The 19244-nt window shown below is 48.3% G+C and overlaps 1 protein-coding gene across 1 annotated transcript in view; it reads left to right on the plus strand.

Moving 5' to 3' along the window:
- LOC146775926 (cytochrome P450 2C23-like) overlaps positions 1-19244 on the plus strand; it is a 768862-nt gene that overhangs the window by 214548 nt on the left and 535070 nt on the right. Inside the window, exon 6 of the mRNA XM_085639573.1 lies at positions 17338-17485. Coding sequence (XP_085495699.1) covers positions 17338-17485 — 148 coding nt within the window. The remainder of the gene's footprint in view (positions 1-17337; positions 17486-19244) is intronic.

Genomic DNA, 19244 nt, shown 5'->3' on the forward strand with positions numbered 1-19244 from the left:
TAAAGCAGTTCCTTAAGCGATGGCGATTTTGCAATATCTCTGAGCCTGTGTGTTACTAGTTCCGAAAGGACCAACCCGCAATCGGATCGGCACAGTCAGCCAGCCCCCCCCCTCACCAGAGGTGTGTACAAGTAGTTCCGGGCAGGCCCACTCTCGAGAATGCCCTAAAACCAAGTCAGTTCCAACAGCAGGTTCATGGGAGCCGGCCCGCGCCCGAGTAAATGTAGTCCCGGGCAGGCTCAATCACAGGGGGAGTGTTCAACAGTCCCTCAGCAGCCCCGCCCGTGGGAATTCCGACCCCCCGCTCCGAGCGTTACCTGGCACAGTCACGAGGTTCCTCCGATCACCGAGAAGGCAGTAGTCCACACAGCCTCCTGCCCGCAGCAAGTCCAGCATTACACCAGAGGCAGCAGCTGATCCCTGAAACGTGGTTGGGTTCCCTGGCGGCGCCTAACGTTTCCTTTACTTGGCACTGCTTCCTCTTCGTGACGAGCCCCTTGTTGCCAGGCAACCGGGCGCCGGCACCAATCCCACCGCGGCTCTACCTCTGACATCAGCGGTGCCGTGTGCTGGGTTCCCAAGGCTCCTGGCCCGCGGCGGTGGTTTCAGGGGGAAGTTCTAAAAGCGGTCCTGGTGCACTTTTCGCCCGGGCTGCGGCTGTGACTTGAGGAGCACTTTAGATGAGCTTGCTTTACTCGGGCTTGCGGCGGTGACGAGCACAGTGTCCCAGAGGCTCCCAGGCCGACGGCGGTTATCTCGGGGTCAGCGTTTAAGTCCGGTTTCCAGTAAAGTGCAGACCCCACGCTCAGCACCACGGGGGTGATTTAGATATTGCGCTTGGTCCGCACTGGCAACGGTGACCTTGGGGACATTAAATAGATGGTTTCCCACACCCAGTGTTGCAGAGGCCGTTTCTTGAGAAGTCACAGGGCCAGCGAGGCTACACGCAGGCACAACATTGCAGGGGCAAGTCCTTGAAAACATTGTTGTCCCAAAGGCAGTTCTTATGAATATTGTGGAGACACTCTGGGGGTGTTATTTCCAGTTCTCCCCAGCAGGGCAGGATCAGCAGGCAGTAGGCAGCTCAGCAAGTTGGGGCAGCAGTTCCTGGGAGCAGTCAGCCTCCTCACAAGTGGCAATCCTCTTGACGCAGCAGTTCTCACTCCAGTAGAGATTCTTCCCGGTCCAGTAGTGTAACAAAGATGTGAGGCCAGGACCCTCCCTTTTATACCCTACAGTCTAGTTACTAGAAGTGGGCAGACGTCTCTGGAAGGGTCTGGGGTCAGGGGTTTCTGGAAGAGTCCAGGGAGTTCTGGGATGTTACCTGCCTTCCCTGACCTGGCTGTCACAGTGACGAAAGGCAGGGTCGTTAAGGCTACAGTAGGCAGCCATTCACATCCCATTCAAGGGGAGAATGTGTGAATCACCACTCCCACCTCACAGCCCAGCCAGCTATCAGTTTGTAGATGGGAGGGGGGAGTCTGAGGTGCCCAGACTAAGTGTAGGCAGGAAAATGTCCACTTTCTAAAAGTGGGATTTCTAGAGTAGTAGTCCCCAAACCCCATATATCATTGGAAAGGGACAAACCCCATATATCATTGGAAAGGGTACCCCGCCCAGATTCCAACAAAACCAAACATGACATACTTATTAGGTCCCAGTCAGCAATTATCCCTGAAGGGGGGTTCCCCAATGTTAGCCTATGGAGGTTCAGCCTCACTTCAGTAGCAGGGGCTTGTGGCAGATATGCCAGTGTCACAATGTTTTAGGGGAGAGCACCTGCACCTCAGCACTGTTTAGCAGTGGTAAGGCACCCAGAGTCCTAAGTCCAACAAAATGTAAGGTAAAAATGGAAGGCAAAAGGGCAAAAATGTAGGGGGAGATCACCCTAAGGCTGACAGGTCCAACACGGAGCATCTGATTTGCACCTTCTTGTTTGCCGAACAACTACTCGATCACCTCTGGTGAAAGTAAGATCTTTGGCACCCCTGTGTTTATCAGCATATGTCTTCATCTTTCTTTTACCACCCAAGTCTTTAGCAATAATTTCTTCCTCAGTATGAAATCTTTGGTTGGTCCATTGAGGTAAATTGGTCCTCATGGCTCTCTTGAATATTAAGGTAGCAGGGCTTTCACCTGTTGTCAAAGAAGAGGTCGAATGATAAGCTTGATGAGTAGAATGCAAAGTTGTTTTAAGATCAAGCTTTTCAAGGGTTGCATGCTGGACAGTTTACTTAAGTGTACTCCTACCTAAAGCATTCAACTAGACCATTTGCTTGTGGCCACAGAGGTGTGCTTTTTTAATGCTTCACTTTAAGGTGACTTAGAAAGTCTTTGAATTCTCGACTGTTGAAAGGTGGGTCATTGTAAGACTTTAAAATGGGAGGAAGACTCTATGTCGCTAAGATGCCATCAAATCTCTCAAAATGTGTTCGCGAGTGATAGAAGAGAGTTCTTCAACCAATGAAAAACTGGAGAATTCATCAATTACCACGTTCAGTTGATGACCATTGTCAAGAGGACCAAAGAGATCAACATCAATTCTTTTTCAAACATTCTTTGGTAGCTCAGACATGTTGAGGGTGTGTGAAGTAACTTTTGAAGACAGGCAATTACATAGATAATAAGCCTTCAACTCTCTTTCAACTCATTCATCGCGATTTGGAAATCATACTCTATCTCGTTTAGTGGTAACTGTTCCACAATGTCCTTCATGGGCCACTTCTGTTACACCTTCTTCACTGTCAGACAGTTCATCTTTAAAATTATTGAACTTTTGAAATTCCATGTCACAGGTGAGAGGTCGAGTGTGCTGCATCCAAGACTAATGGGTAATAATGTCTTTTAGTATTAGCATGTCACTATGGATACTTGTGGCAGTGACAATTTGTTCCAATGAAATGGCTGCAGGAGTGTTAAATTTCTCAGTGAAGTTTACATAAGCTTCAACTGTCTTGGAAGGATGGCCATGACCTTGCACTGGCACTTGTGAAAAATAATCAGCAGGATTCTCATCTTATCCGGGATGATATACAATTGTGTAGTTGTATTCTTACAATCTCAGGCCCAATTGTTCAATGGAGGGCAGCATCTTGGCTTTTGGATTGCCAAAGACAGTCAGCAATGCTCGATGGTCTGTCACAAGTGTGAGAGGTTTTCTGTACAGAAATACATGGAAATGTTTATAAGCCCACACCACTGCTAAACTTTCTTTTTCTGGTTGTGAGTAAGCAAGTGAAGTAGCCTGGTTCTATGTTCTAGACTTACTCTGAAACCCCTGGCCGATGTCTCTTTATGTCTGCTTGGAAGTGTGGAGGGGGGAACATTTTCGTTAGCCAATTATACATTCCGTTTCCAATAAACCATGACTCTGAAGAATCACAGACCCCCGATTCCAAGTTAGGCAGGTTATTACAAGGCCAAGAACAACTGGACATACAAACACCTCAAAATGAGAGTGTAGAAATACATTGGAACTAATACTAAGCCAAACATACGGGTGTAGTTAAGACAATGTAGCAGACGCAGAATAACCAATTTGAGAATCAGGATACAGAATATCACAAGAATCATAAGTAAAAAGCATTAGTCTGTCCTTACACTACCACTAACGTGACATCCCTACTTAGCATTTCCCAAAGACAAGTTCTGAAAAGGTGTCAGCTCGTGAAGTGCTTCCTAAGAAGACAATTTACATTGAATGGGTCAAGTACCATTAAGCTACAGAGCTCGTTCTAAGATGCTCTCTCCCCTCAAGGCAAGGCAGAAGTCCCCGGACTCTTTCCCGACCTGCAGCACAAAACTGGTACGAGACTTCCCACAATGCCACATAACATCACTCCATCCACACAAGACACATCCTCCTATGTAACTTTTCATGTGGCAGTGTTACTACCATGCCTTGGCTCAATGACCTTGAGTCCCAGGCTCTCTCCAGTGAGAATGAACACATCCCACATTATCAGTATCACAATTCAATGTATCTTCTCCTCCCTAAGCCGAACTCCTAAATCAAAGACATTATTCTAACTAACAAAGATGCATTTCTCCACCTGCAACAGAACACGTGAGAAGGAGCAAGTTCTGCATACACATGAATTCTACTAGCAACTTTAACTTGAGAGCAGCAGGGAGAAATACACATTAGGCCTACAGAATTCAGCCAACATAAAACACAGGATGTTAATTTCATAAAGCATTATACATGCGTAATCATTATCGCTGAGCACATTTATCAATGTGTTACTTAGCAACAAATTATAACGTTCATTAGTCACATGTACAATTCTTCACATCATGATTTAAGTCTAATCATATGTAATCGCAAGACAGATTTTTCCACGTTATACAAAAATATGTCTATCACTTCACCTTGCACGTTATTACAGTACACAACCTAATTTCACAAACGTTAACTCGATAAAAGATTAATTGCGGGTGTGGACTACCCATGATTATAATGCATCTCTACAACCACCAGAGCAATTTGCGCTCTATCACAAGCATAAACTCTTGCTTGTATATGCCATAATATGTCTTTGTGCATTTTGGTGCCCACTGTGCTGAGCAGGTATAGAGCTTAACCCTACTGGGCTAGCTTCAACAACCTTGGTGTGCAGCTTCAGATCAAAGTGTGCCATTTCAGTAGCATTTTCAATGGCTTGTTTTAGTTTCTTGAAGCTTTCTTTGCATTCTTGTGACCAATGAAATGTAGCATTCTTATTCATTAAGTCTCTCAAATGAGCAGTGACTGTAGCAAGGTCTCTATGTATTTAGAACAGTAGCTAGTCATGCCAAGAAATTAGCATAGCATGGAAACAACTTGTGGGGAACTAGCAGTTGAGAACGCTTGTACTTTGGCAGGATTGGGTATCATGCGCCCATCAGAGAAGATATGACCAAATAATTTCAGCTTTGTTTTATGAAACTTCCATTTTTCAGCATTCAAGGTTAGACCTGCATCCGCAAGTAAATGACACACTTGTGTGAGAGCTTTGTTGTGTTCTTTTTGAGTAAAAAGAACAATTGATCGACAGAATGCTGAACAATGTCAAACATTCACCCCAGTACAGAGAGCTGGGACTAAATCTATAGTTTTTTTGCTCCCCATGCCATTCCAGTTTATAACAAGCCATATACAAATCAATCTTGACCCTGCTCATCATGGGAACAGTCCAGCCCGAACTGCCAGGCCAGGTCCTGCCTGGACGGAAAACAAGCATCCTCGTACCGGTTTCTGGATATCGGGACCCATGTCTAGGCATACCTGTCCCACTCAGAGTGACAAATGCAAAGAGAACAATCGATGGACAGAATGCTAAACAATGTCAAACATTCACGCCAGTACAAAGATCTGGGCCTAAATCCATTGTTTTTTTACTCCCCATGCCATTCCAGTTTAGAGCAAGCCATATGCATCACCCTCCACCCAGACCACAACTCTCAGCAGCCTCCACTACTGGGAGGTGATCTGATGATGTTTTCTTGCTATTTTGCCCCATTACATAGGGAGCCTCCTCATGCATCGGGTCGAAGGATGGACCCGTCAAGGCCCGGTGGAGGCTGGGCCACCCCTCCTTTGCTGCAGTTTTCAGGTAATTCCACCCACCTTCATTGCCGTCTCGCTCGTCCCTATCTGTGCCCGCACTAAGCATCTGCCCCTCTGCCTCTCCGGCACCTGCTCTTACTCGGCTGCTAGCTTCTCTGCAGTGCACCCCCAGCCCCTGGCAGCCTGTCCCATTTCGCGCGCCCTTCTGTATCTGCCTGCCCACCCATTCCCTGAGCAGGCCAAGCCTACCTCTGCCCCGGGCCAGCCTCTTGCCCACAGCACTGCTCTCCCCCATTGTTACACTACGGGTAAGAGTTCAACTGCTCCTTGCCTCCTGCTCCTCCCTCATTCATTCTTTTATCCCCCCCCCATGGGGGCCACCACCTCTCCCGCCCTCCCCCTCCCTCCAGCACCCCGTCTCCATACGGCATGAAGACCGCAGCGTGACCATGCAGCAGACACACACCGAGGGCACACAAAATGTGTGCATGGACCTCACTCAGTGCAAGGACCGCACCAAGCGACAGTACCCAAACCCCCAGCAACCACCTCCACTTCACCTCAGATGAACTTCGTGTTGTGAACCCCAGACGCCAGGACAACAATTGCACCCATGTCTCCCTCAGGACCATCAAGGCCCTTTATTCTGCTGGAACTGCTGCTTCACTTGCACTACAGAGGATACCACCCACGTGGCTCCTATCAACCACACCGCACCTCCCACACCCACCACAAAAGACAACGCCAACTCCTCCGGAAAGATCAAGTGTGTGCTGATCAGCACACGCTCTCTCGAAAAACACGCCACAGAAATCTGGGACACTATCACTACCCACACCCTGTACGCCTTCTGCATCACAAAAACTTGGCTGAACCCTGCATCCGCTACGGACATTGCCACAGCCACTCCCGAAGGGTATAAGATCTCGTACCAGGACTGATCTATCAGAAACTCGAGCAGGAGTGCCACTTTTTTTTCTAGTCTGATCTTAAGTTTACCTGAGCCCTTTCCACATAGGAAGAACTAAGCTAACAATAACTTTCTGTGTATGCAACTGAGTACTAGTGAAATAATAGTATAATACTTTTATAAATCTTATGTGTGCCTTCACTCTTAACCTAAATAAATATGTACAACAATTCAATCAGTACAGAAATACTATCATATGCAATATGTAACAAGCCTCCATCTGCCAGTATCAGTGTTTCTTTCCCACACAGTTCCTCTCTAAACACATCATTGGCTTCTCTTTAGACCTATAAATGTTTGCTAACTGTAGCAGAGGTCCTAGAAGTACTTATATAGAGCAGATAAATTCTAACATCAAACCCATCTCAATATATATAGTTTGATTAATGCTATTCTCTGTACCCCTGCCTTCCATAGAAATTATATATCTGCTCTACTCTTCTGAAATAGGGTCTGGTACTTCATATGACACATTTTGTATGGTTCATGATAGTCTTGGAAACAATTATTTTAAAAATTGCTACCATAGGCATCTGCTTGATCTGTGCCCTTCATGATAAGTGCTGCTCCCCAGCCTTGAATGATTGCCTTGTATGGAATGTTAGAGATGCCATCCTGTGTATGTTTGAAAGCAGAGATCAGTTGGAAGAGGAGGCTAAGAAGGAAGCTGGTGGGGCATCCAGACATATATATATATATATATTGTCATCTATACTTAATTATTTAAAAAAGTGGTTACCTATGTAAACAAAGCAAACCACACAGACTTCGTAAATGAGCTGGGTTTATCGAACCGTTGTTCCTTATACATGCAAATATCACCCAATACTTTAAACTACATTGGTCGACCAACAGAACAAAACCCACAACACACACATTTGTACACTCCTTTTACTTAATAGGTAATGGCGAACACTTGATACGGTGGTTATACCGAGCCCTACGAACACACTTAGTGATACCTTTGGCGCAGCTGCGGGATCAATGGGGGCTTGACTTCAGCATAATTACCGTAAATGCACAAAAAGAATAAATGTTACCTCTCTCCCTCCTGACTCTTGAGATAAATGCCTGTTTAAAGACTGGCTCCTCTCGGATCTGGAGGCTGACACATCTCAGAGTCGAACACACACAGGCATAGAAAGTGCTGCCTGTCTCTCCTATGTCCCTCTAAAGCTGCTCACTGACAACATAAGCCGCAGCAGGAGCCACGCACACCAGCCCACCCCCAAGCGATATTATATACATTCTTCTGATGGATACATCTGCCAGTGGATTCCTCACCTTGTGAATATCCCCTGCGCCAGCAACATTCGGAAACTTTTGTAGCAGTCCACGCCGATGGGGTCGAAGATGACGTCACAGAGGCACGGCTCCGCTCGCGACTCCGCTGACGTCACCGGCTCCATAAGAAGACCTCCTCGGCGTGATGACGTCAGTTCCCTTTTTTAAGCGCCGACGACGCCAACGGATTTCGGGAATCGTTACTGGTGGCTTTTCCTGTTACTTTGTGTTTATTCCGAAGTTTCTCTGTCTTTCTTCGAGAATGTCGGCAAGGAAGTCTGGTTTCAAGCCTTGCCGTGAATGCGGCAAACACATGTCCATCACTGACCCGCACGACGACTGCGTTTGGTGTTTGTCATCGGACCACGATGTTGAAGGATGTTCGTGTTGCAGGAAGATGAGCTCGAAGGCTCTTAAGGAAAGAGAGGCAAAGCTTTTTATCGCCCGGATGAAGAAAAAGGAGAAAAGAGGTAGAAGAAGATCCAGGTCGAGGTCGAGGTCGAGGTCGAGGTCGGCTTCCAAGTCGACTTCGGGACATGCTTCAAAGAGCAAGAAGCATAAGAAGAAGAGGAGGCATTCGTCTCATCATAAGGCCTCGACGTCGAAGTCTAAATCACCTGCTCGGCGTCGAAGGGAGTCAGTGTCTCCTTCTCCTGTCCCGGCTTCACCTCTTGCTCCTTCTTCTCCTGTGTCTTCTCCGGCTCCGGCTGATTCGCCGGTGCCGGCGTCCTCTCTGGCGCCGATGGCTTCTCCAGATCCTGCAGGTCCTTCGGCTCCGTCTCCGACTCCGGCCCAGGATGAGGATGATCAGGCTCCGGGTGAGTCTGTGACGCCGCAAGTTCCACCGTCGGCGCCGGCAGGCCCGAGTCCGGTGTTACCTGACCAGTATCCGGCTTTCCCTAATCCAGGTCAGGACCCCTCGCATTATCTCAATGCGATGTATGGGGTGTTCTCACGGGCCATGTATTCCTCTGGTGCACCTATGGGTCCGATGGGTCCGATGGCTTTTAATCTGGGAGTGCCGCAGGTTTATCCTCAAGCACCGTTTATGCCTTTCTTCCCAGCGACGCCGTCTTGGCAGATGCCGGCGCCGAGAACATCGACGCCGCTTCCCTCTTCACCGGCGCCGACTCGACCTCGTTCGATGCCGGCTGCTCCAGCTGATCCGCGTTCGACGCCTCTGCCGGCGCCGTCGGATTCGATCACGGCGCCGCCGACGCCGCAGGTGCGGATCCGTTCCAGAAGGGAGGCGCAGAGAGTGCTGGAGGAGAGGCGCTATCTTATGGATGAGGCTGAAGAGGGGGAATTGGTCGAATCCGATGAGGTGTTTGACGAGTTGAAGGAGGCAAGTGGGTTGGATTTGTCTCCGGAGTGGGAGATCACTCCTCCATCGGATGAACCTTCTAAAGACGCGGCTCCTTATCATGCTGTAATCAGAAAGGCTGCAGAGTTGTTGGACCTTCAATTGCCATCTGTTGAGTTCAAGTCCAATATCTTGACTGAGGTGTTGCACTCTCCAACTGCGGTGTCAGAGCCGCTGTTGCCTTTTAATGAAGCAATATTGGAGCCTGTGTTGGATGTGTGGCAAGCCTTTTTCAGCTCCTGCGGTGTCCAAGGTGGTTGCAAGGAGATATAGGGTGGCTCCAGGGGATCCTGAGTTTTTGTCATCACACCCTTCACCTGAAAGCCTGGTCGTTCAGGCTGCTTGTTCTGGACGTTCAAAAGGTGCGTTTCCTCAAGTCCCAGGGGACAGAGAGGCCAAGAAGGTAGACCAATCGGCCAAGAAGGTCTTTTCATCAGCCAGTATGGCATTAAAATCTTCTAATGCGACTTGTTTATTGGGGCGCTATATCCATGCGCTTATGGATTCAGCTAAAAAGTTGGCACCGAAGCTGTCGGAGGAGGATAGAGCAGGCTTCAATGAGGTACTGTCGGATGCCCAGGCGGCTGCTCGCCAGGTTATACAGAGTGGCCTGGATACAGCAGACTCAGTTGCCAGGGTCATGGGGTCTTCAGTTGCCACCAGGAGGGGTGCATGGCTTAAGTCCTCCGAATTCTCTTCGGATGTCCAGTCGACTTTATTGGACTTACCTTTTGATGGGTCTGGTCTGTTCGGGAAGAAGGCTGATGCTGCTCTCGAGCGCTTCAAAGAGAGTAAGGCTACGGCTAGGTCGTTGGGCCTTCAATCCCAGCCGAGAGGTACTTTCAAGAGGTACAGGGGTTTTGGAAGGGCGAGTTTTCGTTCTTATAGACCAGCCCAGCAGCAGCAGCAGCAGCAGCAGCAGCAAAGCTCCAAGGGATATAGAGGAAGACTTAGAGGTCGCTCACGTGGCCGTCAACTCTCCTCCTCCTCTTCCTCTTCCTCAGCCCCTCCCACCACCGCAAAACAGCCCTAGATTCGGCATTCCGGATCATGTTGGTCCTGTGGGGGGCCGGCTTACCCATTTTCTGCAAGATTGGGAATCTGTAACTACAGATCTCTGGGTTCTGGATCTTGTAGAAAATGGGCACGCCCTTCCCTTTCGGGAATTCCCTCCAAATTACCCTCCTTGTCAGGGTGCTTGCTCGGAGGACCACCGTCTTCTCCTGCAGGAAGAAGTCCTGAAGTTGTTTCAGAAAGGTGCGATAGAGGTGGTTCCGGAGCAGGAGAGGGGTCAGGGATGCTACTCCCGGTATTTTCTGATCCCGAAGAAGGACGGCAGATTGCGTCCGATATTAGACCTCAGAATCCTGAACTTTTACCTGAAACAGGAAAAGTTCAAGATGCTCACCCTTGCGCAGGTTCTTCAGGCGCTGAATCAGGAGGACTGGATGGTGTCGCTCGACTTGCAGGATGCGTATTTTCACATTCCCATTCTGAAGTCGCACAGGAGGTATCTCCGGTTTACGGTAGGGTCGCAGCATTATCAGTATGCGGTCCTCCCGTTTGGTCTTACTTCGGCACCTCGAGTCTTCACACAGGTGATGGCAGTGGTGGCAGCCCATCTCAGAAGATCGGGAATTTCGGTTTTCCCTTATTTGGACGACTGGCTGATCAAGGCGGAGTCGTCGGAGAAGGTGCTGCGTCATCTGCAGGTTACAACTCAGCTGTTGTACAAATTGGGTTTTTCGATCAATGTGCCCAAATCTCACATGGTGCCCTCTCAGCGCAACCTGTTCATAGGTGCGGTACTGGACACTACTGTGTGTCGGGCATTCCCTCCTCCTCAAAGGATTCTCAACATACAGGAAATGATTCCTTTGTTTTACAACGGAGCGGTTGTTCCAGTTCTGAAGGTCCTTCGCCTGCTCGGTCTGTTCGCTTCCTGCATACTGTTGGTCAACCATGCACGTTGGCACATGAGGGCGCTCCAGTGGTGTCTCCGCAAGCAGTGGTATCAGCACAAAGGGGATCTCAGGGAGTCTGTGAGGATCTCCAGAGAAGCTGCAGCGGATCTATCTTGGTGGAGCGTGTAGGGCAATCTGTCTCAAGGAAAGCCCTTTCATCTTCCTCCATCGGTGGCCACAGTGATAACGGATGCATCCACTTTAGGGTGGGGTGCGCATCTGGGGGATCTGGAGATCAAGGGTCTTTGGTCTCCAGAGGAAAGGTTGCTTCACATCAACCTTCTGGAATTGCGGGCGATACGCTTGGCGCTCAAGGCCTTCCTCCCTTCCCTTCGCGGTCGGTCTGTTCAAGTCCTGACGGACAACACGACCGCGATGTGGTATATAAACAAACAGGGAGGGGTGGGGTCTCTTTGTCTATGCAGAGAGGCCTTCCGTCTATGGTCCTGGGCTCAGGACCATCAGATTTGTCTGATGGCAAATCATCTGGCCGGAGTTCTGAACGTGCGTGCGGACAGTCTCAGTCGGCAGTTCTCTGCCGACCACGAGTGGAGGCTTCATCCAGAGGTGGTTCGTCACGTCTTTCGGACGTGGGGGACTCCTCGTGTGGATCTATTCGCCACTCACGAGAACGCTCACTGCCCGTCATTCTGCAGTCTCCAGTATCCGTTGCAGGGAGCGTTGGGGGACGCGTTCCAGTTGAGTTGGGGTTCACGACTCCTTTACGCGTTTCCTCCCATACCCTTGATTCCTCGGGTTCTGAGGAAGACTCGCCAAGACCGGGCCCAAGTTATATTGATCGCCCCGGATTGGCCAAGAAGGGTGTGGTACACAGATCTTCTCCACCTCTCCTCGTGCCCTCCGCTCCGTCTCCCTCTGAGGGCAGACCTCCTCTCGCAGTCGGAGGGGCAGGTTCTACACCCCCACCTCCAGAGCTTACACCTTCATGCCTGGAGATTGAACGGGGCAAATGCAAAAACAACAATTGATGGACAGAATGCAGAACAATGTCATACATTCACCCCAGTACAGAGATCTGGGCCTAAATCCATCGTTTTTTTGCTCACCATGCCATTCCAGTTTGAACCCAGCCATATGCAAATCAGTCTTGACCCTGTGCCCCATGGGAACAGTCCAGCCCGAACTGCCAAGCCAGGTCCTCCCTGGACTGGAAACAAGCATCCTAGGACCGGTTTCGGGCTTTCAGCCCTCGTCAGCCAGGATAGCTTGATTCCAGTGGCATGGAGAGCACGGGACTCACGTCTGAGCATACCCTTCCCACTCGGGGTGACAAATGCAAAAACAACAATTGATGGACAGAATGCAGAACAATGTCATACATTCACCCCAGTACAGAGATCTGGGCCTAAATCCATCGTTTTTTTGCTCACCATGCCATTCCAGTTTGAACCCAGCCATATGCAAATCAGTCTTGACCCTGTGCCCCATGGGAACAGTCCAGCCCGAACTGCCAAGCCAGGTCCTCCCTGGACTGGAAACAAGCATCCTAGGACCGGTTTCGGGCTTTCAGCCCTCGTCAGCCAGGATAGCTTGATTCCAGTGGCATGGAGAGCACGGGACTCACGTCTGAGCATACCCTTCCCACTCGGGGTGACAAATGCAAAAACAACAATTGATGGACAGAATGCAGAACAATGTCATACATTCACCCCAGTACAGAGATCTGGGCCTAAATCCATCATTTTTTTGCTCACCATGCCATTCCAGTTTGAACCCAGCCATATGCAAATCAGTCTTGACCCTGTGCCCCATGGGAACAGTCCAGCCCGAACTGCCAAGCCAGGTCCTCCCTGGACTGGAAACAAGCATCCTAGGACCGGTTTCGGGCTTTCAGCCCTCGTCAGCCAGGATAGCTTGATTCCAGTGGCATGGAGAGCACGGGACTCACGTCTGAGCATACCCTTCCCACTCGGGGTGACAAATGCAAAAACAACAATTGATGGACAGAATGCAGAACAATGTCATACATTCACCCCAGTACAGAGATCTGGGCCTAAATCCATCGTTTTTTTGCTCACCATGCCATTCCAGTTTGAACCCAGCCATATGCAAATCAGTCTTGACCCTGTGCCCCATGGCAACAGTCCAGCCCGAACTGCCAAGCCAGGTCCTCCCTGGACTGGAAACAAGCATCCTAGGACCGGTTTCGGGCTTTCAGCCCTCGTCAGCCAGCATAGCTTGATTCCAGTGGCATGGAGAGCACGGGACTCACGTCTGAGCATACCCTTCCCACTCGGGGTGACAAATGCAAAAACAACAATTGATGGACAGAATGCAGAACAATGTCATACATTCACCCCAGTACAGAGATCTGGGCCTAAATCCATTGTTTTTTTGCTCACCATGCCATTCCAGTTTGAACCCAGCCATATGCAAATCAGTCTTGACCCTGTGCCCCATGGGAACAGTCCAGCCCGAACTGCCAAGCCAGGTCCTCCCTGGACTGGAAACAAGCATCCTAGGACCGGTTTCGGGCTTTCAGCCCTCGTCAGCCAGGATAGCTTGATTCCAGTGGCATGGAGAGCACGGGACTCACGTCTGAGCATACCCTTCCCACTCGGGGTGACAAATGCAAAAACAACAATTGATGGACAGAATGCAGAACAATGTCATACATTCACCCCAGTACAGAGATCTGGGCCTAAATCCATCGTTTTTTTGCTCACCATGCCATTCCAGTTTGAACCCAGCCATATGCAAATCAGTCTTGACCCTGTGCCCCATGGGAACAGTCCAGCCCGAACTGCCAAGCCAGGTCCTCCCTGGACTGGAAACAAGCATCCTAGGACCGGTTTCGGGCTTTCAGCCCTCGTCAGCCAGGATAGCTTGATTCCAGTGGCATGGAGAGCACGGGACTCACGTCTGAGCATACCCTTCCCACTCGGGGTGACAAATGCAAAAACAACAATTGATGGACAGAATGCAGAACAATGTCATACATTCACCCCAGTACAGAGATCTGGGCCTAAATCCATCGTTTTTTTGCTCACCATGCCATGGAGATTGAACGGGGCAACCTGAATTCTTTCTCTCTCCCGCCAGATTTGGTGGATGTTATTTTATCGGCCAGGCGACACTCCACCAAGTCCATTTACTCCTACAGGTGGTCTAAATTTGTTAAATGGTGTGGAGAGAGGTCCATTGATCCCTTGAAGGCTCGTCTGTCTAATATTCTGCAGTTTGCCCTTTCTCTTGCCCAGCAAGGCTTTGCTGTGGCTACTGTGAAAGGATATCTATCGGCTCTATCGGCTTTCCTTTGTTTGCCGGATCAGCCGTCGCTGTTTAAGTCTCCTATTGTACTTAGGTTTCTTAAGGGCCTCATAAATAAATTTCCTCCTACTCCTTTTATTGTGCCTCAATGGGACTTGAACCTTGTCTTAACCTATCTCATGGGTTCTCCCTTCGAGCCCTTACACAAGTGTCCCCTGAGGCTCTTGTCTTTTAAGACGGTTTTCCTCGTTGCTATCACCTCGGCAAGGAGGGTAAGTGAGCTTCAAGCTCTTAGTTCAAAACCCCCATTCTTGACTGTGCATGCTGAACGAATGGTTCTCCGGACCAGGGCTGCGTTTTTGCCTAAGGTGGTAACTCCCTTCCATCTGGGGCAGTCCATTACCCTTCCTACCTTTTATCCTCCCCCTCACCCTTCCAAGGAGGAGGAGAGACTTCACCGCTTGGACCCTAAGAGGGCGGTGAGCTTTTACCTGGACAGGACTAAGGACTACAGGATTGATGACCAGCTCTTTGTGGGCTTTGCTGGCTGCAGAAAGGGTCGTGCGGTGCACAAGCGCACCCTTTCAAGATGGATTGTGCTATGCATCAAGATCTGCTACTCCCTAGCTGGTAAGGAGCCTCCGGAGGGTTTAAGAGCTCATTCCACTAGAGCTAAGTCTTCTACCTCTGCTTTGTCTAGGGGTGTTCCTGTGGAGGACATTTGTAGGGCGGCAACTTGGGCCTCCCTTCACACCTTTGCAAAACATTATTGTTTAGACTCTGAGGTGAGGAGGGACGGACATTTTGCCCGTTCCGTCCTTCAGGATTTTCTGGTATAGGGGGATGGACACCCTCCTCCGGGAGTGGGGACTGCTGTGGAATCTATTCACAAGGTGAGGAATCCACTGGCAGATGTATCCATCAGAAGAACAAGTTACTTACCTTCGGTAACGCTTTTTCTGGTGGATACAGTATCTGCCTGTGGATTCCTCACTGACCCACCCGCCTCCCCGTTGTCCATCCTTCTATTCCAGTGACTCTATGACGGTAATTCTATTGATGGTTTCAAATGTATTTATGACTGTCAAGGACATTGGGTTATTTCTAGTGCTTTGATGTTTCTTCTCCACACTGTGTGTGTTGATATGCATATTGTGTACTGTGTATGCTGTTTATGTACATATTGCTGTCAGTCCGTCCGTGTGCCTCAAAGGCACGGAAAAAAGGGGCGGAACTGAAGTCATCATGCCGAGGAGGTCTTCTTATGGAGCCGGTGACGTCAGCGGAGTCGCGAGCGGAGCCGTGCCTCTGTGACGTCATCTTCGACCCCATCGGCGTGGACTGCTACAAAAGTTTCCGAATGTTGCTGGCGCAGGGGATATTCACAAGGTGAGGAATCCACAGGCAGATACTGTATCCACCAGAAAAAGCGTTACCGAAGGTAAGTAACTTGTTCATCTGTGCAATTTTAATTAGCGCGGTCATTACTCCCAACGCATTAGAGTGCCTTACAATAGAAATGTCAATATATGTGTGAATACCGAAGTTATACATGAAAGATAAACAGAGAACAAATCATCAGCCAGAAATGGCGATGAAAACAAAAAGTAACTAGACTTAAAAAACAAAAACATTTAGGCCAAGGCAAGCCAAACACAGTCTAATTAAATAATCGTGAAATGATAATGAAAAGGTTAAAGGGCGGGCTTTATGAATCGGCACAGTGCAACGCAATGGTCAGCGTGAACGACAGTAGCCCCGGAAGAGGTTCAGGCGAACGGTGCTGAGGCAGGGAAAGAGATTGTGGCGTGGGAAAATAGTGACCAGATAAAATAAGCAGGCACCAACATCCTCCAGTGTGTAGTGAGTCAGTAATATGTCAAAAACAAGCGCGCGCGTCTCGCGCGGCAGCAGGGGGAGGGGGCCTGCGCTGGATTCCCTTGCGGGAGCAAGCAGCATGGCGCGATAATTGCTAACATATGGTGTGCTGCTCGCTCCCGCAAGGGAATCGCCAAACGTGCACGCATTGCCATTGAAAGCAATGCAACGCGTGCACGTTTTTGGCCTCAAAACCGACTCGATGGCTAAAGGTCTTTTTATTACGCAGCGTATGCGCGATGCGTAGGCGAGACCTACAAAAATGAATTGTGAAAGCACCATAAGCACATGCCCATGTTAGGTCTCAGATCTGCCAACTATTAAAAACATATGTTTTTCTATTCAAAGCCGGCATTCCATTTGAAAATAATTGGCCTATTCTTGCAAAGGAAGATAAACTCACTTGTGCCAGTTATAATGAATCTCCTCTAAAAAACACACACTTATAGATTATATCTACCACTCTTGGACCTGAAGTTCAGGAGTTCCCAATGTATACCAAAGCAATACAATACCTCCTTCATAACTACACCCCTCAGGTCATGGTGGTGAAGGCAAATAACATAGGTGACAGGGTTCTTTGCTATGCATCTCTTTTCAGTGGAACTGCATCCAAAAACAAGACTCTGGCAATTGTTCTGGCGTGTAGTGACCCATGCCATAAAAATGGGGCCCCATCTGTTCCAAGCATGCAAAAAGCCAAGACATTTTAACTAGGGTGAAGGTCTTCTCAGCAGTACCTTTTAGTTCACCCATTTTTACATTTTTCATGTTTTCATATTTTTAATATCTCAATAGAAAACATTATTAGTTGGAAATAAGAAAAAATGACGTGATTATGTTGACAATAGTTTCACAACGTGGTGCTGATGAACCCTACCTCTTGAACACAATTACTTCTAATATTTTGAAAGAATTGCATTAAGTGTTCATACACCTACTATATGGATATGTCTACTCTCTTGTGGGCTTAAATTATGGTTCTCTTGGTTATGTGGAGGATTATGCCTGCGTGCTAGGTGGAGTGATGAAGGTAAGTCACTGAAACCAGACTGACAATGCACAATAATTTGACATGTCATTTCATTTTGTGATACAGCAACAACAGCGACATGGAGGCGAATCAGTATTTGACGATGAGAATTTGACTGCATGCCTATATGATTTGTTTATAGCCGGGACAGAGACCACATCGACAACTCTTCTGTGGGGTTTTCTCTACATGATGGCATTCCCTGATGTCCAAGGTACACTTGCTCAGTAGAAGCCTAATATTTAAAAACATAATGTGCATTGTCCTGTGAGACTGACTGAGGGAGAACTTGTCTAGCTCAAAATATATTGCCTTTGCTCCGAGAACTGGTACCTAAGCAATAGTAAGTCAGAAGACTTAAGGTGATGGTAATAGAAGTGGAAGTAGGTAACAGGCTCATATCAAATACACGCTCGCAAATTTAATAACTGGATTGTTCACAGTTTTATATTTGCAGAATATGACTCCTGATGCACTAGAGACTCTGGGTGCAACCCCAAAAAATTGTTTTGATCACCTAAGCAAAATATAGGTGGGTAAATAGTGTCATCTAGACTTTCAAATTACAAATCCATGTGGACAGAATCAGGCTCTGCAGAAGTTTTAAGAAATTACTACTCTGAGAACTCTTCCAGGGTGATTGATTTTTATCAGCTGAAAATGGTAAAAGGGCAGGAAAACAAGTGTTCCCTGCAAACAAGTGTTCTCTCATTGGCTTCAAACTCCTCACCCACTCATACAAGGCCCTTCACAACACCGGACCAACATACCTGAACAACCGCCTCTCCTTCCATTCACCCAAAAGACACCTCAGATCAGCTGACCTCTCTCTGCCCACTGTTCAACACATCTACAAGACAAGAATGGGAGGAAAATCCTTCTCCTACCTCACAGCTAAGACCTGTAACGACCTCCCCCTCCACCTCCGGCAAGCCCCCACATTGCCCCAGTTTAGGAAGAACCTCAAAACCTGCCTCTTCGGATGACCCCAGCACCCAACAGAGACGCCCCCCCAGCGCCTTGAGACCCTCACGGGTGAGTAGTTGCTCTTTACCAATGCCTGATTGATTGATTGATTGATTGATTGATTGATTGATTGATTGATTGATTGATTGGCTGGCCGCATCAATGATGTCATTAATGATGTAATTTGAGATGTCATGAGTGATGTCATCAATTATGTCATTGAACATGTCATGGCCCATAACTGAGGCCCACAGGGGTCAGGGGGCTTGCTAGGGACCCCAAAAGGCCCTTTCCGTCAGCCTTTTCATGGCAGAGCAACCAACATAAAAAAGGCTGTCAGAAAGGTGCATCGTAATCTCCACAGCAGTGCCTGAGCAGGCACCGCCTCCTTTTTGGATATTACAATCTGCTGCCCCGACGGGCTCCTTGAGCCTGTTGGAGGCGGAGCAGATTCCCCTCACATGTATCGGTCAGACAGCATGTATGATAATACGGCAGTCAGACTGGTGCCTCAGATGTCAGGCGGACCGCCACCAACGAGCTGTTGGATTGCCTTCCGCCCGATATCGTAATATGGGCCTAAGTTGGTATTCTTTCCTTGTTTTGTGGGAGTAGCGCAAGTACAGGAAAAGGAATATAGTATTGATGATTCAGTCCTCAATTGAAATAGTAGTAAACCCTGACAAAAAGAGAGCATACATTTGGAGCAAAAAGACAAAACTATATTTGTTTTTGTATTTTTGTGTATTGTTTTGAGGATCATGCCATAGAAAATGCTGAGGTGTAGGTGCCTGGCTTCAAGTAGTGATTCAGTGGTGGGGTCTATGGAAGTCAAAATGTTAAGAACTGCTGGTGTAGTCTATTAAGCAGCATATTATTTCAACCTATACAAACCTCCACTATGCAATGCAGTAAATATAGCAGCTAGAGTTTCTACGTTTTTGTAAACATCATACTTTTGTTCCTAATTGAATAAAGTGACATATGAAAGTTATGTCCTATCTAAG

This window comes from Triturus cristatus, chromosome 12 (genome assembly GCF_964204655.1).
Source record: "Triturus cristatus chromosome 12, aTriCri1.1, whole genome shotgun sequence".
Lineage (NCBI taxonomy): Eukaryota > Metazoa > Chordata > Amphibia > Caudata > Salamandridae > Triturus > Triturus cristatus.